This window comes from Macrotis lagotis, chromosome 5 (genome assembly GCF_037893015.1).
Source record: "Macrotis lagotis isolate mMagLag1 chromosome 5, bilby.v1.9.chrom.fasta, whole genome shotgun sequence".
Lineage (NCBI taxonomy): Eukaryota > Metazoa > Chordata > Mammalia > Peramelemorphia > Peramelidae > Macrotis > Macrotis lagotis.
The window spans coordinates 189940895-189967656 of NC_133662.1; the positions used below are offsets into that span (position 1 = coordinate 189940895).

Below are 26762 nucleotides of genomic sequence, written 5' to 3' on the forward strand. Positions count from 1 at the left end.
GCGGGCGCGCGCTCGGGGCCGCGCGGGGCTGGGCACGCGCTCCGGGGCGCGAGGAGCCCGGGCGCCGCCCTGCGGAAGTGACCTCATCGCGCCAGCGGAAGCCGGAAGTGCCGGAGGCAGGACTCGGGCTCCGTCTCCTCCCGGTCGCGGCCCCCCGGCATCGCGGCCTCCGGCATCGCGGCTCCCGGAGCTCCTGCTGAGAGGCCCGGACGATGTGTCTCCGTCGGCCGGGCCCCGCTCGCCGCTCGGGCTCTTGTGTTCTGGGCCCCGGGCCCCTCCGGCGGCGCGGCGAAGCCTGGGAAGGCGCCTCCTCGTAACGCCGGGGCCTTAACACGCAGGATGGACGGGAGTGCCGGGGTGCGGGCCGAGGCCAGCGCGGGGGGGGGGGGGGGTGAGCGCGGGCGGCCCCCGTGGGGGGCTTGGGGGGACCCGGCCGGGAGAGCCGGTGCTGGGGGAGGCGGGGGCTGCAGGGCCTGTAAGCGGGGGGCGCGGGAGGCAGCACGGCTTGTGCCAGGCCGGTGCCCGGGGCCGGTGCCCGCCCTCCCGTGTTCCCGCCCCTGGCGGCGCCAAACAGAAAACACGTGGACGCCAGGCGGGCACGTGTACGTGGGGTCTGTACACAGCACACTGTGTGCACAGTGCACCTGCCCACTCACCGTGTACGTGGGGTGTAGGCACAGCGCATGGTGTGTGTGGTGCACATGTACATGAGATGTATACACGGTGCACGCTACACATGTACATCAGATGTCTGTTACAGCACATGGTGTGCGTGGTACACATGTACCTCAGTTGTATATTACAGCACACTGTATGGTACGCATACTGTGTACACCAGGTGTATATTACAGCACACGGTGTGCATGATACATGTGTACATTAGGTATATATAGCACAGTGTGTATGGTACACATGTACATCAGATGTATATTACAGCATACTGTTCATGGTACACATGTACATCGAATGTATATTACAGCACACTGTTCATAGTACACATGTACATCAGATGTATACACAGCACATGGTGTGCGGGGTACACATGTACGTCAGTTATATATTACAGCACACTGTATGGTACACATACTGTGTACACCAGGTGTATATTACAGCACACGGTGTGCATGATACATGTGTACATTAGGTATATATAGCACAGTGTGTATGGTACACATGTACATCGGATGTATATTACAGCATACTGTTCATGGTACACATGTACATCGAATGTATATTACAGCACACTGTTCATAGTACACATGTACATCAGATGTATACACAGCACATGGTGTGCGGGGTACACATGTACATTGGTTGTATATTATAGCACACTGTATGGTACACATACTGTTTGCATCAGGTGTATATTACAGCACATGGTGTGCATGATACATGTGTACATTAGGTATATATAGCACAGTGTGTATGGTACACATGTACATTGGATGTATATTACAGCACACTGTTCATGGTACACATGTACATCAGATGTATACACAGCACATGGTGTGCGTGGTACACATGTACCTCAGTTGTATATTACAGCACATTGTATGGTACGCATACTGTGTACATCAGGTGTGTATTACAGCACACGGTGTGCATGATACATGTGTACATTAGGTATATATAGCACAGTGTATATGGTACACATGTACATCGGATGTATATTACAGCACACTGTTCATGGTACACATGTACATCAGATGTATACACAGCACATGGTGTGCTTGGTACACATGTACATTGGTTGTATATTACAGCATACTGTATGGTACACATACTGTGTGCATCAGCTGTATATTACAGCACATGGTGTGCATGATACATGTGTACATTAGGTATATATAGCACAGTGTGTATGGTACACATGTACATCAGATGTATATTACAGCACACTGTTCATGGTACACATGTACATCAGATGTATACACAGCACATGGTGTGCGTGGTACACATGTACATCAGGTGTATATTACAGCACACGGTGTGCATGATACATGTGTACATTAGTTATATATAGCACAGTGTATATGATACACGTGTACATCAGATATATATTGCAGCACACTGTTCATGGTACACATGTACATCGGATGTATATTACAGCACACTGTTCATGGTACACATGTACATCAGATGCATACACAGCACATGGTATGCGTGGTACACATGTACGTCAGTTGTATATTACAGCACATTGTATGGTACACATACTGTGTACATCAGGTGTGTATTACAGCACACAGTGTGCATGATACACGTGTACATTAGGTATATATAGCACAGTGTGTATGGTACACATGTACATCGGATGTATATTATAGCACAGTGTGTATGGTACACATGTACATCGGATGTATATTATAGCACACTGTTCATGGTACACTTACTGTGTACTTGAGATGTATATACAACACACGGTGTGCATGGTACGCATGTATATCATATGTATACACAGCACATGGTGTGCATGGTACATTTACCATGTACATGGCATGTATATACAGCACACGGTGTGCACAGTACACATGCATCAGATGTATATTACAACATATGGTATGCATGGTACACATGTACATCAGATGTATGTTACAACTTATGGTGTGTGTGGTACACTTACCACGTACATGAGATGTATATACAGCACATGGTGTGCATGGTACACATGCACATCAGCTATATATTACAGCATATGGTGTGCATGGTACATCAGGTGTATATTACAGCACGTGGTATGTGTGGTACACTTACCATGTACATGAGATGTATATACAGCACACAGTGTGCATGGTACAGTTACCATGTATATAAGATATAAATTACAGCACACAGTGCATGGTACACATGTACATTGGATGTATATTACAGCACATGGTGTGCATGGTACACATGTACGTTGGTTGTATATTACAGCACACTGTGTATGGTACACGTACCATGTACATCAGGTGTATTTACAGCACACGGTATGCATGATACATGTGTACATTAGGTATATATAGCACATACAGTGAGTGTATGGTATATATACATGGTGTATAAAATAGATATCACATACTGTATGTTATGTACATATATATTATATACTATATCTGGTATATAGCACATTGTGTGTTGTATTCTCACATGTATATTATATGTATATAGCATGCACTGTATATATTATATATACTTGTGTATATTTCTATAGCATAGTGAGTGTAGTATATGTACGTGTGTATTATGTGTGTATATATCACAAGTATATGTATAGTATATACAACCATCATATATAAACACATTCACACACATACATAAAATAAGTTATATATATGCATGTTAATCTTAGAGGCAGCAAATTTTAGAACATATATTATATACTTGTATATGGTTTCAAAAATGTATGACCCCTCATAGATCATGTAGGTATATGATACATGTAGATATATGTGTACATATGCATTGGTACACATGCACTCATGGCATATTCCTTCCTCTTCCCTCCTCTCTTAGGTGCTTAATAAATATTTGGTGAGGTACATTGATTCTTTTCTGTCCCTAAATGTCAATCCTGTCACCTTCTATTTTAGTCTTATAATTTTAATTCTCTTGTTCTTTGAAGACTTCTGCCAGGAGTCTTCTTTTAAAGTACAAACAACTCTGTGATAAGGCACATCTTGTTTTCTAGAAATATTAATTATTGGTTTAATAAGGATTTTTATTTGGAAGAAAGAAACAAGATATTGTCTGAAAATGGAAGCACACAAACTTTGTACAGTTTATATAAAGAAAACCCTATTTGATGCAGTAGAATGGAATCAGGATTTGTAGACAGAAGGACTATATTTTAAGTCCTTGCACTCACACTTGTATAAATGAATGAATGACATTAGCTAGCTGTGTGACTACTTAAGTAGTTTATAAAAATCCTTTTTTAATTTTAAAAAGATGATGGCTTATGTTAAAGTAAGTTACCAATTATACATCTATGTATATGTCTATATTCACACATCTGTATATGTCTTAAGAACTAATTTTACTGTCATTTCATCCTTCATTACTTAATATCTGAGCTTTTGTTTAGTTATGTGCAACACTAGATAATATTTCCATTACTTTTGAGGTTCTTATTAGGAGAGTGTTTTATAAATATGTTTAAATATGAATGATTACCATTGTTTCTTTAGGTTCAGCATTCTCATTGAAAATTATCCATTGGGCACATACATTAAAAGAGTCCCATGTCCAATCCTCAGAATAAGACTTCTAAACAGATACTGGAGATGACTTTGGTATAACATGAGTATATCATGAAGGTTGAAGATTTAATGTAGACAAGAATGCAATTATAGTTTGGTTTGTTGGTTAATAGGTTGTTGAATCTTTTCTTTTTCCTTCATGTCTTCATGTTGATTCATTGCATTTGACTTTCCCTATGGAAAGAAGATGTTTATTAAGGTTTGAAAAGCTCTTTATAGATGTTATTCTCTTTTGATCTTTACAAAAGCCTGGTGAAGTGATATGATTGTCCTCATGTTATATAGATGGGGAAATAGAAGTTTGGGAATACTGAATTCAGTTCAACATTTTAAAGTGCTTCTCTGGCAGCTAGGTGGCACAGTGGATAAAGCACTGGCCCTGGAGTCAGGAGTACCTGGGTTCAAACCTGGTCTCAGACACTTAATAATTACCTAGCTTTGTGGCCTTGGGCAAGCCACTTAACTCCATTTGCCTTGCCAAAATCTAAAGAAAAAAAAAAATAAAGTGCTTCTCTACTTGTACAACTCACTGTGTTTTATTTAAAAGTAATGACATTTTTAGAAGATGCATTGAAAGAAATGCTCTTGTTATGGTTCATAAAATACTTTTAAGATCTTAGGTAAAATATTTCTAGAAATTGATATTTTAAAAATATTTCAAAGCATTTATTATATTTCTTTTTCTGTCTTTTTAAAGTCAACATAATTTATTTACTGGATCACTTTATATCTTTTTTCTTCCTGATAACAAGTGTCCATTATATCTTATATTTCAGATGTTAATAACTGACTCCATCACAACATGCCTATCTCCCCTAGTATATGACATAGTTTGCAGACTTGGGTTTGAAGTAAAAGAAAGCCACGATATCAACAACATTGTATCTCAACATGGTGAAGTATGTTGGGAAACAATTGCTGAATGTATATGCTATACAGATTCAGGTTCGTATATATTATGTCTCTGCCTCCATTGGGAGGATAGTGTGGCCTTTTATAGTAATACAGACAATACAGACGGAAGGAGGGAGAGAAGGTTGAGGGTGAGTGGGTGGATAATGATTTCTGTTTTGACCATATTGAGTTTAAGATGTCTACTGGACATCCAGATTGAGATACCTGAAAGGGAGTTGGAGATGCAAGATTGAAGATCAGTAGAAAAATTGGGGCAGGATAAATAGATTTGAGATTTATTATCATAGAGATGGTAATGAAATCCTTGGTTGCTGATGAGATGGCTTAACAAGGTAGTATAGAGGGAGAAGAGAAGAGGACCCAGGGCAGCACCAGAGGGAGACCTCTAATTAAAGGTCATGGCCTAGAAGAGGATCCAGAAAAGGAGACAGGGAGGGAGTGGTCAGATAAGGAGGAGCACCAGGAGAGATTGGTATCCCTAAGACTTTGAAAGAAGAGATTATCAAGGACAGAGCAATCCAGTGTCAAAGGCTGCATAGAGTTCAAGAAGAATGAAGATTGAGAATAGGCCATTGAATTTGGCAACTAAAGAGGCATTGTTTACTTTAGAAAGAGCAGTTTGAGGTTGGAAGTGTGAAGTAAAGGAGCTAAGCAGAAAATGAGAGGAAAGTGAGTCTATTGCAGATGATTTGTTGACTTTAGCTACCAGGGGCAGGAGAGATGGAAGGATCAAGTCAGGGTTTGAAGCAGTGCCATTGTTGAGGCAGGAAGGAGGCACCTCTAGGAAGAGATGGAATATAAGTGAAAGAGGGGGTGATAGAGGGTGTTGGAGGAGAGAGGATGGAATGGGATCACCTGAACAAGTAGAGGGACTAGCCTTTATAAGAGTAAGGACCACTCCCTCATGTGAAGGAGGGAGGAGGGGGAGAAGTGGGAGTGCAGGTGAGGCAAATATGAGGCAACATTCTTGCGCTTGCTATGTACTAGACATTGTGTTAAATTCTGAAGATTCAAAGAGAAATATTGTTATATTTGTACCTTAGGTTGTTTCAGTAACAGAATTTAGTCAAAAGACTTCAGAGCAGTTGGGGATTATGTTTTAGTTTTGCTGTACATTTCAACGCCCGCTTAACTATTTTTAATCTGCTCCCTTACTAATCAAAGTCATTCTCTTTGACTGAATAGATGGAAACAAAATAGGTGAGGTAGCAATACAGTGCATTTTGTAGCAACCAGGCAAAGGAGCCTAAGGATTTTTATCCTGAACTAAGCTCTGCTGTTTAATAAATGTCTAACTTTGGCAAGCTCTTAAATTCCTTAGACCTCAGGTTCCTTTTTTGAAATAAAAATGTTGAATTAGGTAATCTTTAATATTTCTTCCAACTTCGAAATTATATTCAACTCCTAACCTTTTTCATTGATAATTGAAGAAACTATGCAACATATATCTTGATCGTGCTAAAAAGCATTTCTTTTTTTTTTTCTGGAAGGGCAAAATGTAGATTACTTAAAGAGTGTGAGCCTTTTGGGTCCTGTATGTGAAACTGTTCATACCCACATATGTTCTCTGACTGGGATACAATTTGAAGATCAATATGCATTTTGGTTCCAGTGGACAAATATTCCAGAGGTATGACTTTGTGCAATATGTAGAAATTACATAGTTTTTAAAAATCTTTTAAAAATTTAAACAGATGATGGTTTATATTAAAGTAAGTTGCCTACATACATATATATATGTGTGTGTGTTAGGAGCTAATTATGTAGTGACATTTCATTCCCATTTGTACCACTTTTATTAATTTTGTAATTAATTTTTAGAGTTAAGTAGATATAAAGAAACAAAATTCAAAAGAATGCCTTAGCTCTTGTTCTTGATTTTTCCATAATATTTAGTAGAGTACCTGGTTGCCCAGTTGATAAAGTATTGGGCCTGGAATCAGGAAGATCTGAGTTCATATCTGACCTCAAACACTTACTAGCTAATTTGAAGATCATTCTTGATTGAGGAAGGCTTTGGTGAGTCAATTAGCGCTGCCTGCCTCAGTTTCCCCCTCTGTAAAATGAGAAAAATAGCACCTCCCTCACTTGGTTGTTGTGAGAATTAAAAACAAAGATGATTTTTGTAAAGCATTTTGAAATCTTCAAGTGTTATAGAAATGCTTCTTTCTTTTCCTCCTAGTGTAATTTGAGATGCCTGTTTGCTTAAAAGTCATGAAAAGTTGCCACTGAAATATTTGTGAGGTTGAATTTAAAGGGATAGTATTTGTACTTGTTTTGAAAAATGCTAGTTCTTTTCACTAACATCTATTACTTAATGTCCTATAATAGCTATTTCCTGAAATATTTGTTGCGCTGAAGAGTCCACAACCAGCTGCTGTTCCTCTTAGCTTAATGAAACTAACATCATGTTTGGAAAGAGCTTTGGGTGATGTAAGTGCTTAGAATTATTGATGTGTATATGTACAATCCTATATATAAGATTGTTCACTGCCATGGGAAGGGTGATAGAAAAATGTGGAACTCAAAAGCTTGCAAAAGAATGAATGTAAAAAACTTTCTATGTAACTGGAAAAAATAAAATTAAAAAAAAGAATAGTTAATGTACTTTAAAAATTCCTTGTACAGGAAACAAGAAAACATTACTCATTTGCATGCCAAGTTGAAATTATATTTATCTACATGGTAGCTCAGGAACTAGGATAATTGTTATCAGATTGCTCAATGTAATTGTTTCTCTGTAAGTGACTGTCTTAAAGACAGAATTATAAAAAAAGATATAGATGAATCATTTTATGATTCAGTTGTTACTTCCTGTTATAATAACATGTATTTCTCATGACATTTTCCTCTTATCTTTTGTACACACATTGCATTGTGACTTTTCTTTTTAAATCTGATTAACTGAAAGTAATTTTTTAAAATTAAAAACATCTTTTTATTTGAATTATAGGTGTTTTTATTGATTGGAAAGGAATGTCCATTTCTTTTAAGAGACTTGCTTATATCTAAGGAGCTTGCTGAAGTGTTTGGACAGTCTGTAGTAAGTTTCTTCTTATGTAGTTTGCAAAGAGAAATAAAGCAATAGGATTTTTTTGTACTTTCACTAATTTTAAGTTGATGGTTTTTTCAGAAAAATAAAAAACTAATATGTATAATATATAGAGTCTAGAAATTAAAAGAGATTACAAAGAATATCTGGTCCAACCTTCTACCCTGCAGAGAAATTATTTCTACAGTGTCTTCACAGGAGGTCATCAAACTTTTGCTTCTATGTTTCTAGTGATGAGAAATTTGCGATTTCAAAAGGCAATCAATTCTGTAGTGGAACAGCTCTTAAGTTTTATTAAGTCCTTTATGTTGAATTAAAATCCACTTCTCTGTAATTTATAATCATTCATTCTATTTCTATCTTTTGGAATCTTATAGAATAATTCCAATCGTTTTTCTATTTGATAACCTTCAGATATTTGAGGACAGTAGTCATGAGTCCCCAAATCACCTCTAATCTAGGCCAACATCTATTGTTCTTTCCAGTATTTCCCATATAATATGGTTTCAAGATCCTTTATCTCCCTAGCTTCCCTCTTCTGTATACAAGTTTGCCACTGTCTTTCTTAAAGGACTTTACATTATTTTTTTTCAATTTCTTGTCACTATTGTCCTTATCATTTTAGTCTCTTGAAATCTTTTTGAATTCCACTTCTGTCATCCAGTATATTAGTTATTTTTCCTGATTTTTTATATTATAGTTACTGTTAAAATTTTTGAATAACAAGAGACTATATATAGAGCCTTGTGGCATATAGTTTTATAAACTAGTTATGAATTCACTTCATCAGGTCTAGAAAAAAACAAAAAAAAATTTAATTCTGTAAACATGGTTTACAGCTATTTCTATCAAATGAGAGTGGTATATTGGCTAGAAAATTGGGCTAAGAGTTAAAAGTTAAGAGTTTCCATTTTTAATCCATTTTTAAACCAATTACTACTAGGTATAGACTTTATAAAGTCACAGTTTTTCTCTTAATTTATAATGACACTACCTACCCTTCCTTCTTCATAATAATTTTATATAGATTAAATGTGAAATATTTTGAAAACTGTAAAATGTAAGTTAATAATATTATCACTAATGATAAGTGCCTTGTGACAATCAATATTATGTGATCTCTTGGGTGGGCTATTAATAGTCCTGTCAGGCTATTGGAAAGGAATTAGTATTTTCATTTGACAGAAAGAGGAACTTAAGCATAGAAATATAAATGACTTCCTTAATTTCATACAGCAAATTGGGGTGGGCCTCTGGAATAGAAACCAGGTTTTCTGACTTTTGACCCAGGGCATTTTCCATTCTAACAAATTAGCATGAATTAGCTGAATTTCTGTATATTGTATAATATAATATTTTTTTTTAAAGAAAAGGCATAGATTTTAATTCACAATTCAAAAGTTCACAAGTTACTACAAAGAGCTCACTGGTTAGGTGCTTTAGTAAGGTAAAGAGTTCTCAAGTCAATGAATTTAAGCACAGAAGAACTTTGGTCTGGGGAAAACAGCACAATTAAGAAAGGGGAAAAAGGGAAAGGGACCAGCCAGTGGTTGGGCTTAGATTCACATGGATCCAGCTGATGATGAAGGTGGTGATTCAGTTTGGGAATGATGCTCCCCAAAAGCAGGTTGACCTCCAAAGGAGAGGAGCAAGCCGGGATACATAGTAAAGATGTACATAGGAGAGTGAGAGGTTATTTGGGAAACTATGCTCCCTCAGAGCAGGCTGATCTCAAGTGAATGAGCAAGCTTTTTAGGAGGATTTGGGGGGGGGGGCACATAACTCAGCAGAGATGAGATGATTAGGTTGTTTGTGCAGAGACTTAATCCTTTCAGGCTAAGGCAGGATCCATTGTTGAGTTGATAGAGGCTTGCTTTGTGCCTGGATTTACCAAAGTCCTTCCTTGCCAATGAACTTTATTAAAAGTTCATTGACTTCATTTTATAACCTGGACATTTGAGATGGTAGTGGGATCAGTGTTAATGGAAGGTATAAGGTCATGCAGAGGGAATAGATTAAAGAACAGATTTTTCTTAACATTTCCTCTATTTCAATTTCTTCAGTTACTCTTATATTCCTTGTGAGCAGTATATTCTTTTCTTTGAGGCTCTACTAAGATTTCTTGTAGCATTCTTTTTCTTCTGGGATTAACATTTGGTTTTCTCTTAAGCCATAGTAGTTCTTCTTTATGTTCCAGCATTTTCATCTGTTTGCTAATATCCTCAGATTTGATTTCTCTATTGGAGCTTTGTGCTTTGGTTATTCTTTATTCATCTTGTTGTCTTGTTTTGATAGATTGACAGGTCATATTTGATCTGGGGTATTGGGCCTAACACTAGGCTCAGGCTTCTGGGAATTTCTGTTTTATCTCTGTTTCCTGGTGATTCAGCATAGGTTGTCTTTGATTCTTTATTTTCTTTTTTCTGGAGTTAATTACTTCCTGGGAATCTGAGAAATGATTGTATTGATAAGGTAGCCTCTTTTAAAATGCCAGTTACTTCTCAGTCCAGAACCCTTTTCTCCTCAGCTTTTGCTCTGGGTTGTCAGATTTGTCCTATCTCCACTGAGGATACCTAGTGACAGCCTCTTTGAGTTTGGCCTGCCACATCCATGGTTACCTTAGATTCAGTCATAGTGATGGAAAGGGTGGGAGCCAGACTGAACCCAGGTTCTGTCAGTCCTGAGGGCACTAGAAGATAAGAGTTCTGTCAACTTACCTATGCTGCAGCAGAACAGATCCAGATGAAAATAGTACTACAAAGTCCCATTAACAGGCTATTTTTCCTGCCATTCCAGATTACACTGAGGCCAAACAGTGTTACAAAGTTTAGGAAACTTCTTATTGAGATCTTGAAAGACAGAGAGAGAGAGAGAGAGAGAGAGAGAGAGAGAGAGAGAGAGAGAGAAGAGGGAGGGAGAGAAAGCTTAGATTAACTAGATCCAGAAAGTTAGAGGAAAGAAGGGAGAATGAAAGTGTCAAGGAGCCCAGGAGAAGAAAGGAGATTAAAGAAAGAACGAAAGGAGATTAAAAACTTTGAGATACAGACACATGGTGCTGAGGTCAGTATCTGCCAGAGCTTCTAGTTTAGAGAGAGGAAAAAGTGAGAATCCAGAGAAGAAAAAAAAAAGCAGTCTAATATCTTTTGAAGTTCTAATATGTTATTATTAGCACTAAACAAATTTACCTCATCCTAAATGAACCTAAATGTTAAAAATTTATGTATGCAACAATAAGAAAGTAAACATAAGTTAAAAGTTATATTGATTGACTCAATAATTTGCTCTCATCTTAATTAGATGGAAATACTCAGGGTATTCATTGGTTCTCCATGTGGACTCAATCTGCGTAATATTTTGTGGCATGGATTTGTGTCTCCTCAGGAAATTCCTCCAAAGTAAGTTGCTAATAAAATATACTTCTCTTTATACTTAGGTATAAATATTGTTCAGTTCATATTCACACAACAAAACAGAAACATTTTGAGGAGTAAGTTATAGATGAATATAGAGAATAGGTTCCCAAATTATAGAACTAGGTCTGCTTTGAAAGGCTTCATTCAGTTATTTATTTCAAAAAGTATATCCTGTTTAGTGAAGGAGTAGTCATACTAGAATGTTTAGGATTAAATAAGATGCTAAATGTTATAAATGATTAATGAAGTGACAACCTGAAAATGAAAGTATTCAAGTCTGAACAATTGGGAATAGGATTTTGAAAATAAAAGAAAGTATTAATATTGTGACTAGATGGTTCTCATATAGTTAGACCTGGGGTCAGCCTGGAATGAATACAAAGAATAGGTAATCAGTAAAACAATACAAAGGAGCTTGAGTGAGAAGTTAAATTCTAAGAGATTCTCAGACAGTGATTACTTGTTTAAGAATATTTATTAAGTCTGTAATGATTACTTTTCTAATTCCCAAGAATTACAATAAAACATAGTCCCCACCCTTATCTGGTTTATTGTCTTTGGTTTTTATTCTGTCACTGCTACTTTTTCATTCCCAGCCCTGTGTTTGTATCATAATTTAGAGGTTCATGGTTCACATAATTTAGTATCTCATAATTTAGAGGTTCATGGTTCACTTTGTCTTTCTAGAAGTGCTTATTTTTATTTTAGCTCTATAAGTTTTATAAATATATATTCATATTTTTTCTAATATATCTCTATGGTACTTTCCCTTAGATATTGCTCTATGTTGGTATTGTTGACAGCAGGATTGGGACAACTCTTAAAAAGTTATCTTCAGCAAACTAATTTTACATTCATACATCGGCCTTTTGTAACTTTTACAAACTTAAAGGAATTGAGCATTTTTCCTGGCAAGTACTATATTTCAAATTTCCTCATTTGAATCCCTTTGTAAAATACACACACACACACACACACACACACACACACACACACACACACATATAATCACTAGGCTATAAATTCAAAAAGTAGAATTATGATGTGTATTTTTATGCTGTTGGGAATGCAGGATGCAGTAACTTGATATAAAATGTATTCATGAACTTTTATATTCTTTTGATTATAATTTGTGTGCTAGAAGGGCCTATAGTCAGAAGGACTCTTGGTTAATTTCTAGGAGTTTGGTATATTTTAAGGACTGAAAAGACCACTATTTAATAGCAGCAAAATAGTATAGGTATAAGACTAAAGAAGAGTCTTTTTCTATGGTCTTGGAGGAGGTGGACATTTGGAAGCAAAGTGGTTATCATTTGGAATATTGTCAGTGAGGTGGTACAGTGGATGGAGCACTGGGCCTAGAGTCAGGAAGACCTGAGTTCAAATCTTGATGCACTTCCTAGCTGTCTGACTCTGAGCAAGTTACTTAATCTCTGTTTACCTCGTTCTTCTCATTTGTAAGCACTTACCTCACAAGGTGGGTGTGAAGATCAAACAAAAGAATATCTGCTGGCCCAGAGTCTGTGCTGTGAATGCTATTACTGCTACCAAAATCACCACTGCCACCACTACCACCACCTTAAAAAAAAAGAGAGTATGTAAGGAGTGCTAGATTGTGTCTTTGTTATCCTATTATCTTATTATATGTTCTAGATCCTAAATATTTTAATTAATCAACAAGTACTTAGTAACATTGAAACTGGCCTCCTGATCACCAATGGCAAGGGGAACCAGGAATGGCAAGGGGAACCACTGGCTTCTTTGAAGTAATGGTTGTAGGAAAATTTGTACATTCCAAGAAGGCTGGAATGACTTTATGGACACTTCAGACAAATACCTGCATATGCCTGTCTGTTCCTCCATTTCCTTGTCTAGGGTCCTGCTTGTCCTGAGGGTCTCTTAGATTCCTCTTAGATTCCTGCTTCTTCCTTCCTTAACTCCACCCAAAAACTGTCTCCCCCTGGAGGTCTTCCTTCATTAGCCTCTCCCTCTTCCCTGTTCTCCTGTCCAGCCTCCTGGGTCCTCAGATATCTTTTCTGTAAAATGAGAAATAGATGACCTCAAAGTCTCATACATTAGAGAGACCTTTTCCACCTTGACTGAGGATGGAGGGAGCCTGGTGTGACCTAGGGAGACCCATGACAAACCAAGAAATAGTATTTTCCACTGGGGCTAATTAATAAAAAGAAAAAATAATAATGACAACTGATTTAAGAAGCTAACTGAATAACTCTAGACTGACCAAGAGAAAGGCTAGAGTCTAAACTCTCAAAAAAAGTATGGGAAGTATCGTAGACATCTTGAAGCCTGAATCCCAGAGAAAGAAAAATTAGGGAGACCTGAGAGATGAAGAATTTTCTCATCCAAGAGCTACTAAGGCAAAATGAATCATGACCAGAGTGTGATGAGTTCATCTGGGAGAATCTGGGAGAAGGAAGTGTGTGTGTTTTTGTGTTTGTGTTTGTGTGTGTGTGTGTGTGTGTGTGTGTGTGTGTGTGTGTGTGTGTGTGCATGCGCGCCTGTGTGTGCCTGCCAAGAGTAAGGAAATGGACTTTAGAAAGAGTGGTGTCTGATGGAATGTCTATAGTTTTATCAAGCCAAATCTGTTGCACAGAAATCAGATGTTTTATCTAATATCTAAGCTTATAGAATTGAGCTAGCTACCTGGACAGTAATACCTAGCAAATTTACAGAGGCAACCAGAAAAAACATAAGAATAAAAAAATAACAAGAGCCAGTGTTCTCTTTGAGAAACTTAAATATCAGGAGAAGTGATGGATTCAATCCTAACAATCTTATGTTGGAAAAGGATATGGTCTTTACTGAAATGTTGAATCATGGGCTGAATTCATGCAGCGGTCTAAGGACTCAAACCTTAACTTTGAGTCCTTATCTCTTGTGTGTCATGGAAAATTGTATTGCTTGGCCTTGAAGTCCCACATCATGCTAACTGCCTTCCTCTTTATCTTCTTCAGCTTGTCAATGTTCTTCATAAAATGTGATGCCTAGAACCAAATTAAAAGCTCCCATGGTCTGACTGTGGTAGAGCATAGTGATACGCTCATCTCATGATTCTAGACACTGTCCTTGTGAATGTATAGTGTAATGCAAGACTACATTAGCAGTTTCCAGTTCCAGAATAGTGAATTGAGGAAGAAACCCTTCCCAAGTCCCTTCCAGATAACTAGGAAAACTACTTCAGAATTGGTTTAGGAGCAGGGAAGTAGTTTACTAGCCTGTCTGGAAAGTTCTATATCACTGGACTGGGATGGGAGTGAGGTTCAAGAGCAGCAACAGTCAGCAGCTGAGCCTGGAACAGTCCTCCAGTGAGGGCCTGCCCTTCTACAAACCGGTAGACCCCTAGGCAAGAGAGTCTGCAGCACAGCAAGCCCCCCACCCCCCACCCTAACACATACCACCAGTGAAGCCTTAACTCCACTGTTGACCAGTAGTGAAGCCTTGCCCTTGGAGCCTACTAGTAGATAGACCCTGTTTCCATAGCAATCCAGCAACAAGGTCCCACTCCTGGGGCAGATCAAAAACAAAATCTCTCTTCCAGGACCAGAAAGACTTTGTTACCATAGCAATCTAGCAGCAAATCCTCCACTCCTAGAGCAGGCTAGCAGCTAACCCCCAGGGAGACCCCATGCCCTGTACAAGCAGAAGAAAAGCCTATTCTCCAGAGAAAGCAAGCAGCTAAGCCCTGAAACTCAATGAAAGCCAGTACCACAGTGCAAAAAGCTTGAAACAGTGAAGTATCAGAGCCTAACTTTCACATAAAAACACCACGTCTCAAAAAAAAAAAAGGTAGAAAATATTGTGAAACAAAACAAAAAAAGAGCCTGACCATAGAAAGTTATTATGGTGATAGGGAGGATCAAGGCATACACTAAGAAGAGGATAATAGTGTCAGTGGTTATATGTGAAGCTTCAAAGAAAAATGTAGTTTGATTTCAAGCCCAAAAAAGAATTCCTGGAAGAGCTTAAAAAGGATTTTTTTTTTTAAAAAAAGCAAATTAGAGAGGTAGAAGAAAAATTGGGGGGGGAATGAGTAATACAAGAGAATCATGAAAAATCATGTACATATTGAATACAGACCAATTACAAATATATTTTGGAGATTTTTAGAAAAGAATTAGTCTGTAGAGGATCAGAGATAGATACAGAAATAAACAGTGTAAATGATGATTTTCTATTAAGTATCAGCTTTTGGTTCATAAACATAAATAAGTTCTACAGTACTTTGTGTGATTGTTTAAATCTTTATGGTGCTGGTTAGTATTAAAAATATTTTTAAATTGACTGATTCAAAAATTATTTCTCTGTGTAGATGTTAGTGATGAAGTACTATCAGTAGTTGAAGAACTGATAAAGAAATCTACTTTTGTATTGAAGATCATGACCCCATTTTGGGAAACTATAGTAACGAAATTCAGATCACATCGGTAAGTGAAGAATTAAAATTATTGAATTTAGGATTTAGAGTTAGAGTTAGTCGAAAGAATTCTTTTACTTTCCAAAGATTGTTTGCTGTTTGAATATAAGTAAATGAAAGAGTTGAGTTTAGTTGGAACAACAAGCTATTAGCTATTTTAGAATAGAGTAAAAATAAAATTTGGTAGTTAATCTAAAAACATCTGCCATTCATGTTTTATTATGATAATTGTTAATTAAATGGGTTAATTTCCTTGTTTCTTTTTTAATAGAAGTACTATGATAGCATTTTTTGTTTTTGAATGTTATTTTATTTTTTCCAACTACATGCAACAATAGTTTTCAACATTCACCTTTTTGTGAGCTTTTGAGTTCCACATTTTTCTACCCCTCTCCTTCCCTACCCTTTCCCCCTCCTAATGAAAGTGAGTAATCTGATATAAGTTATACATGTACAATCATGTTTAGTATATTTCAGTTAATCATGTTGTGAGAGAAGAATTGGAACTAAAGGGAAAAAAAATTATGAAAAAAACCCGTTTTAAAAATTGAAAATAGTATGCTTTAATTTGCATTCAGACTCCATAGTTTTTTCTTTATATGTGGATGGCATTTCCCATCACAAGAGTGTTTCCTTGATCACAGACCTGCCAAGAGGAACTAAGTCCATCATAGATGGTCATAGGATAGCATTTCTTGAGCAAATCACTCTGCTTGATGCTTGGGAAGTTCAAAAACTCATGAGAAAAAAACAAACCACCATGGAGATTACGTAAGACCTTTGCCTTCATGGAGACTTCAAGGGGAAAGTGAGTTCCATAAATTCTCTTCCTTCTTCAAATCCCTTCCCTACCAATTGAGATGGCAAGAAATATGATTCCCATTATACATGTTAAATTTCGCAAAATCTGTAAATATTTCCATGTTAACTCTATTGCAAAAGAAAAGTGAAATAAAAAAAATTATACTTCTGACTGTACTCAGTTCGTCAGTTCTTTCTCTGGAGGTGGATACCATTTTTCATCATGAGACTTTTGAAATTGTCATGGATCTTTATATTGATCCAAGTCAAGTGTTTCACAGTTGATCACTGTTAACAGTATTGCTGATACAATGTTCTGATTTGACTCACTTCACTTTCTGTCAGGTCATATAAGTCTTTCCAGGTTTTTATGAAACTATTTCATTTGTCACTTTTATCAGCACAGAGTAGTTAGTATTCCATTATATTTCTTTAGTGTAACTTATTCAGTCATTTCTCAATTAATAGCATCTCCTAAATTTTTAGTTCTTTGCCACCATAATAAGAGCTGTCACAAATATTTTGTACATATAAGTCCTTTTGAGACTCACTTTAACTCCAGTATTTATGAATGACTTAATGTTGATGAAAGAGAAATTAAATTGGCCTGCCATGACCTCATAGTCACTAAAGATGTATCATTGAATCCTGGGACACATTGAAGCATTGTTTAAAAAAAAATGTGAGAGTTTAATTTCTATTTTTGTTTTTCTTTAGTTTCCTTTCTGACTTAAGGAAATTATTTAATTTTGCCTTAATTATAATATCAAATTAGCATTGCATGGTCTGCTATTTGGATGCTGTAAAGTTTGTTTAAATAAATTTTTATGAAGAACTTTGGATCTTTCTTACAGATATGCTGACTGTATAATACTGTTACTGACACAGCTGGAAACTGGACTTCGAAAAGTCTTTACCACAGTTAATAAATGTCCCCAAAGATTTTTAACAGCAGAGGTATACATGTTTTGTTTGTTTTGTTATTCTACTTGGGAGATAATCTGAAAGCTAGCCATTTGTCTGAAGTCAGTGATAGAAAAAAATATATTGAGTTTATTTTTTTAAATCTGTTTGCTTTCTCAGTATAAGATGAGCTATTTGCATGTTACTTAATTTTCCTGAGTCTGTTTTTTTCAGACTGTAAAATGAGTAAGCAATAAATCAGTCAATAAATCTTTATTAAGTACTTAGTATATGTCAGCCACTCTGCTAGATATTGGGGTTACAGAAACAAAAATGATAGTCCCTGATCTCATTTGAACTACTACTTAACAGAGTCATGGCAGAGAGCAAAGGAGATGATCTGTGTAAGATATTTTGTGGGCTCAAAGCACTATATGAGTTTCAACCATTATTACTAAAATAATTTTATGACTAGTGAAACTGAATTATACCTTTCTGATTATCTTATTTGTTAATTCTTATTTTTTAGTAATTTGTAGGTGTAAAGTTTATTAATTTTATGATAGTTTTTGATCATTTTTTCCTATGGTAACCAAATATACTCTTTTAAACTAATGATATATGAAATAATAAGAGAGACAACATGGCATAGTGAACAAGATTCTGGGCTTGGAGTCAAGAAGAAGTGTTTAATCCAATTTTTGGCACTGATTAAGTGTGTAAACCAGGGCATACCAATTAATGCCTATGCATTTCAGACAACTCTCTTCTCACAGAGGGCATCTTACACCTGGCATTCCTGACACTGATCATCTCACAGGTCCTTCATATGGATATGAAAATAAATGCAGAAATTTCTGTGCTAGGGAAGTATGTTATTTTACTACATCCAGAATTTTAACCACAACTAAAGTCCCTCAGATGAGTACTATTTTAAACATGTCTTAATTACTGGTTTATGATGTCACAGGTCTTCTCTAATAATGCTGTTATTCAGTTAGTTTATTCATTGCCTTCCTAACCATAGGAAGTCTGTAGCCAAAAACAGTTTACTATTTGTGCTCATGTACTACTTTTTCCCCGTTTGAATAATATCTGAATTTTTCTTTTTTCTTTTCTCTTCTGAAGTCTACAACTTTTTACACCACGTTTGATGAAGTAAGTAGTTAAATTAGCATGCTTATGACATTCTTTAAATGAAGTTTTTTAACTTGTGTTAAAAAATTGACTTCAAAGGTATAGGATATGGGGGCCTCTAGGTGGCACATTGGATAGAGCACCGGCCCTGGAGTCAGGGGTAACTGAGTTCAAATCCAGCCTCAGACACTTAATGATTACTTAGCTGTGTGGCCTTGGGCAAGCCACTTAACCCCATTGTCTTTCAAAGAAACCCAAAACAAAACCAAAAACCCTAAGAAAAAAGTATAGGATAGGGGAAGGTATGGAATTGAATTAACAGTGTTATCTGGAAGCAAAGTAAGCTAATGTTTTCTTTGGATATGTTAATAAAAAGCAAAGTGACCAGGGCCAAGTAGGTCTTAATCCTGTGATATGTTTCTTTCTGGGCACTGTGCTTTTAGGAAGGATATGAATGAGCTAAGACTCTACTGGAGTACAACCAGAATGGTGAAAGGCCTCAAGATAATGCAATTTGATGATCTATTAATAAGTGAGGGCTTTAGAAGATTTTCAGGTATACTGTAATTATTGCCTTCTAGTATATCTATTAGATATATCTGGTATATCTATCAGATGACTTTCTTGTAGTATCTTGTAATATATATATATATATATATATATATATATATATATATATATACACATACATATATATATAATGTATATATATATATATACATATATATATATATATCAGATAACTTTTTTTTTTGTTAGCCACAATGGCTAGAGTTTCCCATGAGGAACTTTAGACTGTAAGAAAAAAAACAATAACATCTTCCTACCAATTAGAGGTATACAAAAGCAGGACATGTAAATTTGGCTTCAGAAAGTGAGTTTTTTCTCACTGAAAGTCTTCAAGTAAAGACCTCTTGGATATATCATTAAAGAGATTATTGTTTAGGTTTGGATCAGACTACATGACCTCTGATGTCTCTCATTATCTGTATTTCTGAGATTTTTTTTATTGCATATATTAGTGGTAGTGATGTTGAATTAATTCTATGGAGGGCAGAATTAAAAATTAACTAAAAAGTTGGGAACTTTTTATCTCAAATAAGATTATATATGTAAAGTGCTTAGCACTTAGCATAGTAGCTGGCACATAATAGTGCTATAGAAATTCTAATTATCATCATGATCTTAAATGAAAACTTATAAGTAGTATTTGCCAAAATCAAATTTTAACCTACTAAACTAAATATAAATTGCTTATTTAGATATTTGGTTACATGTCAGTAACTGAGTTCTTAAAGATATAAACTGAACACTCTTTATACACAGCTCTACCAGCAATGCAATAGTGTACTTGTGTTCTCATACTCCCTCCAACATTTGTCATTTTCTTTTTTTGTTATCTTAATCCAGTGATTGTGAGGTGATAATCAGAGTTTTGTTAATTTACATTTATCTAATAGTTATTAGAGTTTTAAAGAATTTTTTTTCATGTGCCTATTGGTAGCTTTGATTTCTTCATCTGAAAACTCACTTCATATCCCTTAGTCATTTATCAGTTGGGGAATGACTCTTATTCTTGTAAATTTGACTTAAATATTTTAAAAATGGAACCTTTATCAGAGAAATTTGCTATTAGGTTTCTCCCCACTAATTTCCTGCTGAACAGATTTTAGCTGCATTGATTTTATATATAAAACATTTTAACTTTTTTATAATGAAAATTGTCTATTTTATCACCTGCGAACTATTCTGTCTTGTTTGTTCATAAACTCTTCCCCTAGTATTAGATCTGAAAGATAATTTTGTCCTTGCTATACTAATTTGCTTATGAAGACATCCTTTATGTCTAGGTCATGCATCCATTTTTGAACTTATCTTGTTATAAGCTAATAGATGTTGCTTATGCTTAGTTTCTGTCAGATTTTCCTAATAGTTTTTTTTTCCAAGTAGTGAGTTCTTCTCCTAGTAGCAGAGATCTATCATCCATTAGGTTACTATGTTTATTTGCTTTTGTATATTTTGTGCCTAATCCTTTCTATTGATTAGTTTCTCAGCTTTTTTACCAGTACCAAATTGTTTTTTGTTTTTTTTTTTAGATTTTGGCAAGGCAAATGGGGTTAAGTGGCTTGCCCAAGGCCACACAGCTAGGTAATTATTAAGTGTCTGAGACCGGATTTGAACCCAGGTACTCCTGACTCCAGGGCCGGTGCTCTATCCACTGTGCCACCTAGCCGCCCCAAATTATTTTTAATATCAAAAACAACATTGTAGCATAGTTTGAGCTCTGCTCCTGCTAGACCCCCTTTCTTCCCATTATTTTTTTCATTGATTCCCTTGATATTTGTGATCTTTTCCTCCAGATGAATTTTTCTAGCTCTAAAAGAAATTCTTTGGTAATTTGATTGATATGGCACTGAATAAGTAAATTGACTTAGGTAGTGTTGTCATTTTTTATTATGTTGGTTTGGCTACCATAAACAATAAATATTTCTCTAATTATTTAGATTTGTTTTTATTTGTTTGAGGAATATTTTATAATTTTCATATGGTGCTTGTGTCTTATTTGAAAGGTAGACTACCAAGTTTTTTATACTCTTTATTAATTTAAGTTGAATTAAAAAAACCCTTTTCCTGCTGGATTTTTGCATCTACAAATTTACAGAAGTGGTTAGTTTCTATTAATTTTTTGGTGGCTTTTTAGGTAAACTATCATCATCTGCAAAAACTAGTGATTTCCAGGGCAGCTAGGTGGCGCAGTGGATAGAGCACCGGCCCTGCAGTCAGGAGTACCTGGGTTCAAATCCGGTCTCAGACACTTAATAATTACCTAACTGTGTGGCCTTGGGCAAGCCACTTAACCCCATTTGCCTTGCAAAAACCTAAAAGCAACAAAAAAAATCCCCAAAAAACCAAACAAAAGTGGTGATTTCCTTATCACCTATGCTTATTCCTTTGATTTCCTTTTCTTGTCTTATTACTGTATTGTACAATAATGTATAGTTATAGTAATAAAGGACACCCCATGCTTAACTTCTGATCATCATTACTGAAAATGATTGCTCTTGGTTTTAGATAGATACAGTTCTTCATAAATCTCAAAACACTATCTTTTTTTAACTCTATACTGAATAAACACTTCCTATTGCAATTTAATAGTCATACAAAAGTAAACTCTGCATATGAACTTCAGTAGTTCTTTCACTTTTTTGTGTTTTAAATACTTCCCGAAAAATATTATATTGTCTCAGTAATACCACTGTTAAGAAGTAATTATTGTGGGGCTTCGTGGTCCATTGGCAATTTATTTCTTTGTCTTTTTAGATATTAGCAAAGCAACTAAGTGATGATGAAATCAATAATCTTCCTCTTTTCCTTGGAGAACCTGCTATGGTAAAGTACTAAATACCTTCCAAATTTAACATTCTTTTTGTATGGAAATAATTTAGTCAAACAAAATAAAAATAGTTTATTTTGGTTCGGGCTAAGAGATTTGTGTTTAAAGCAATACTTCTCAATTGTTGCATTTTGATTCAAATTTCTTGATGTTTGAATTTCTGTAACTTTGTAGATTAATAGGAAGATGTTCTAAGGTTTTTTGTTTGTTTTTGTTTTTGGTGGAAAAGGGGATTGGTGGAGAGAATGGAATAGGACTAATAGGCTCTTATCTGTGTCAGACTAAATGAGGTAAAGAAGAGAAGTGGAGAAAACTGTATGGGAAAGAAGGTGAAATTTGAAGATGAAAAAATAGAAAAGAAAGAAAGAAAGTATAAGTTAAAGACTGAAAAAGAAGAATGGGAGAAAAAATAGAGGCAAGGACGGGAAGAAATGGAAAAAGTAGAGAGTAAAGAAAAAAGAAATAGAGAGTGGAGAAGAGTAAGAGAAAAAAAGAGATAAAGCAAAGAAGGAACAGGAGAAAGGGTGAAAAGGAGGAAGAGACCCTAATGCACTATAAATATTTCTCATTTGCCCTCAGAGGTCATTGACTCTTACCAATGACTTCTGTTTACCCTGGAAGGCAGAGCTTAAACCTCCAGCTATAGGAAGTCAAATTTGGTTGTCTTAATGGGAGAGAGGTCAGGAGGCAGAAGAGTTTTATAATCACTACCAATTGCTGTGAGAAGTTCTGGTCTCCATAACTCATTCAAAACTTCCCATGGATTTCTTAAATAACTTAAGTTATGTTTAAATGCTGAACAAAACCCCTTTACCTAGATCAAGATTGAGGTGGTAAAATTATATTATTAATACTTTGCTGTATGATGTATTATGCATATTTGTGAAACATGCAGAATTTTATTTTGTTGTGCCCCAAAATGGACTGTAAGAGATAAGTGTTTGCAAAAGGTTTACAGGAACTTAGGATTCTATATGTAATAGTACTCAGAACTATGACCATGAAGATAAAAGTTCTGGGTTTGATTCTGACTCTTATCATTTATTACCTGGATGACCTTGGGCAAGTTATTGAATTTCTCTGGACCTCCAGCTCCATATCAGTGAAATATGGGGGCTGGACTAGATAACTTTTAAAGCTCTTTGTATCTCCAAATCCTGTGATCCTATGCCAAAGTAAGATTTTTTATATAAAGCAAGTATGTACAGTTTATTGCATATGATATAATGATTGCTCTGAAGTTTCTCCTGAGTTATTTTTTTATTCTATAGTTGGCTTCAGGCTATTCACACTAATAAGATTACATGTGCCTTATATCCATTTATTTCTGATAGGAATTTCTTTGGGATTTCTTGAACTATCAGGATGGCCCCCGAGTAAGAGACCACTTAAGTCATGGAGAGATCAGCTTAAATGATTTTCCAAAAGAGGTTGCAAATCAACTATTTGCCTTTTCCATTGTACTCTTACTCAGATTTGTTGGAGAAGATGTATTATCAGTTTCTAAGGTAATACTATTGAAGGAAAATTATTGTCTATTATATTTGCTACCAGGTATAGTCAGTTCTCAATTCTATTTTGAATCACTTATATCTCTATTAGTAGGGAAAATTGAAAATGGAATATTTATTGATTTCATTTCTAAAATTCTCCTTGACAGATCTGTCTGCAAATTTTCTATAAATTTAATTTGAAGCAGATTAAACCACTTTTTAGAAATACCTCTGGAGGCAAAGACTTGGAAATTGAGGGAATACCATCAATTGGGGAATGGCTAAACAAGTTATGGCATATGACTATAATAGAATACTATTGTTCTATAAGAAATGGTGAGCATTACATTACATTACAGGAAAACCTGAAAAACTTAACATGAACTTATATCGAGTGAAGTGAGCAGAACCAGAATAATGTTGTATACCTTAATACTAACATTGTGTAACAATCACTTCTGATGGACTTAGCTCTTCTCAGGAGTACAGTGCTCAAAGCTAAATCTAAAAAATCTTGTGATGGAAAATATGATCCACCTCCAGAGAAAGAATTATGGAGTCTGAATGTAGATCAAACCATACTTTTTAAAAATTTTGGTTTTTGTTTTTCTTTCTTATGGTTTTTTCCTATTGTTCCGATTCTTCTTTTACAACATGACTAATAATGAAATGTGTTTAATATGTTTGTGCATGTATAACCTATGTCAGATTTCTTGCTATTTTGGGGAAGGGGATGGGAAGGGTGGGAAGGAGAAAAATTTGGAACTCAAAATTTTACAAAAATGAATGTTGAAAATTCTCTTTACATGTAATTGAAAAAAATACTGTTAAGGTTAAAAAAAATACCTCTGGATGTGTTTCTGAAAGCTAATGAGAATTGTCTAGAGTTGTATGATATGGTAGAAAAAAAAACCTTAGCATGGTTTTCTGCTCTTGGCATGCCAATAGATAACTCATTTGTCCCTGGGTGAGTCTCATATCTGAGTCTCTGGGTCACATATGTTTGTAGAATAAGAAGTTTGAACTTGAAGAGCTGTTATGAGAAACTCATTCAGGGGTATTTGGAAATATGGAGAAACTTATCCTATTGAAATTAATTTTGCTATTTCATTTCTTATTGTATGTGAATGGCAAACTCCACAATCTATTTCTTTTTGTATTGAATAAAGGGGAAAGGAATAAGCATTAATGTTTTGGTATTATGTGCTAAGTACTTTACAAATATGATCTAGTTTGATCCTCCAAGCAGCTCTATGAGATAGGTATTATAATTATTCCCATTTGACATTTGAGGAAAATGAGGCAAACTGACATGAAGTGGCTTACTTAGGGTCTGAGACCACATTTGAAAACAGATTTTCCTTAGTTCCAGTACTCTGTCCTCTGTGCTGCCTAGCTGCCTCATATAAGAAAGGTATAGGGTCTAGGAAAACAATTTGGGAACCCCTGGACTAGAGGATCAGTAAGATCTCTTTGAGCTCTAATAATATATGATTCCTTCATTCATCTAAATAACTTTTTCAAAATTACATTAAGTTTGGGGTGGCTGGGTGGTACAGTGGATAGAGAGCACTGGCCCTGGAGTCAGGAGTACCTGAGTTCAAATCTGGCCTCAGGCACTTAAAAATTACCTAGCTATGTGGCCTTGGGCAAGCCACTTAACCCCATTGCTTTGCAATAAAAACAAAAAAACAAAAAAGTACATTAAGCTAGTAAATATCATATGAGGTTCTATAAATGTTTATTAAATTTGTCTGGGGGTGGGATATACCAAGACAATTATTATTGTCATTTTAAAATTTTGTTAGAATGTCTTATTAAGTTAAAACTGTTACTGGCTATAATCTGGCCTTGTATTTCAAGTTTCATAGAATGTTAATGAACAATTTTTTCATTATATTTGTTTTCCTGTCTTCTCTTTGAGTAAACCTCTTTTAGCTCAGCCTTAGAATAGAGCTAAACAAAAGTTACAGTGATTAAGCTGATCTGTATTCTCTGTTTTTTTAAAAACCAGGAGAATGCATCAATCAAAACTTTAATCAACTGTGCAAATTGCTATTGTTCTCAATTCCATCCACTTTCTCAGCTTAAAAAGAAGGTAAGAAAGCATGTTGCCTAAAGATATGAGAGAGAGAGAGAGAGGGAGAGACTGTGTCTATATGTGTGTGTGTGTGTGTGTGTGTGTGTGTGTGTGTGTGTGTGTGTGTGTGTGTGTGTGAACGTGTTCATTTCTTTTTTTTGTTTGTTTGTTTTTCTTTAGTTTTTGCAAGGCAATGGGGTTTAAGTGGCTTGCCCAAGTCCACACGCCTAGGTAATTATTAAGTGTCTGAGGCCAGATTTGAACTCAGGTACTCCTGACTCCATGGACAGTGCTCTATCCACTGCACCACCTAGCCGCCCCTGAACTTGTTCATTTTTAAGCCTAAAGCCTAGTCATGGGATGATACTGATGGAGAACTTCAATCTGCTGTAAAGTTTTTTTCTGTTAAAAGTAGAGCAGATAATAATGACTTGGTTTGCTTTTGTGATAATTTCATCCTTCAAAATATGTAGTAGTGATGAGGAACTTGTCTACATCTAATTCTCATAAAATGAGATAGAAATAATGGAACTTTGTATGAGGTAAGAGGGAGACATTGTCTCCTTAGGATTTGTAATACAGAAGGAAAGGAAAGTTGGGAATAATATGACATGCATCTTACATTTTAGAAGATCAGATTTTAAACAGTTCAGAAGAGGAGTAGATGGGGCCATTTAATTTGAGCTTTCTCTCCTCTCTTTCTCTTCATTTTAAAACAACTTGCCATGATCCAGTCTTTGACACTGAATTGCCCTTGATTCTTGTCTCCTTCAGTCTTCACCAGCACAGTGCAATCTCAGTCATTCTCTTTTCCCCTCAATTCTTCTTTCTCTCCCCTTCTCTTCCTTTTTCTTCCCTTCCATTCCCTTTTTTTCTTCCCCTCCCCTCCCCTCCCCTC

General features: G+C 35.8%; 1 protein-coding gene across 12 annotated transcripts in view; it reads left to right on the forward strand.

Annotated features, from left to right (window-relative positions):
• Positions 1 to 140: 140 nt before the first annotated feature.
• Positions 141 to 26762, forward strand: part of ERMARD (ER membrane associated RNA degradation) — a 183086-nt gene continuing 156464 nt past the window's right edge. For 2 of the 12 annotated variants that reach the window (XM_074188107.1, XM_074188108.1), the window contains exons 1-13: positions 143 to 357; positions 5018 to 5186; positions 6647 to 6786; positions 7488 to 7589; positions 8110 to 8199; positions 11506 to 11603; positions 12396 to 12532; positions 15952 to 16066; positions 17712 to 17814; positions 18889 to 18918; positions 22219 to 22287; positions 23626 to 23799; positions 25799 to 25882. In XM_074188107.1, the coding sequence (XP_074044208.1) occupies positions 340 to 357; positions 5018 to 5186; positions 6647 to 6786; positions 7488 to 7589; positions 8110 to 8199; positions 11506 to 11603; positions 12396 to 12532; positions 15952 to 16066; positions 17712 to 17814; positions 18889 to 18918; positions 22219 to 22287; positions 23626 to 23799; positions 25799 to 25882 (1329 nt within the window). In that variant the 5' untranslated portion in view covers positions 143 to 339. Of the gene's footprint in view, positions 358 to 5017; positions 5187 to 6646; positions 6787 to 7487; positions 7590 to 8109; positions 8200 to 11505; positions 11604 to 12395; positions 12533 to 15951; positions 16067 to 16715; positions 16865 to 17711; positions 17815 to 18888; positions 18919 to 19359; positions 19454 to 22218; positions 22288 to 23625; positions 23800 to 25798; positions 25883 to 26762 lie in introns of those variants that run through there. The other 10 variants (XM_074188110.1, XM_074188109.1, XM_074188100.1 and 7 more) reach the window with 7 other exon arrangements.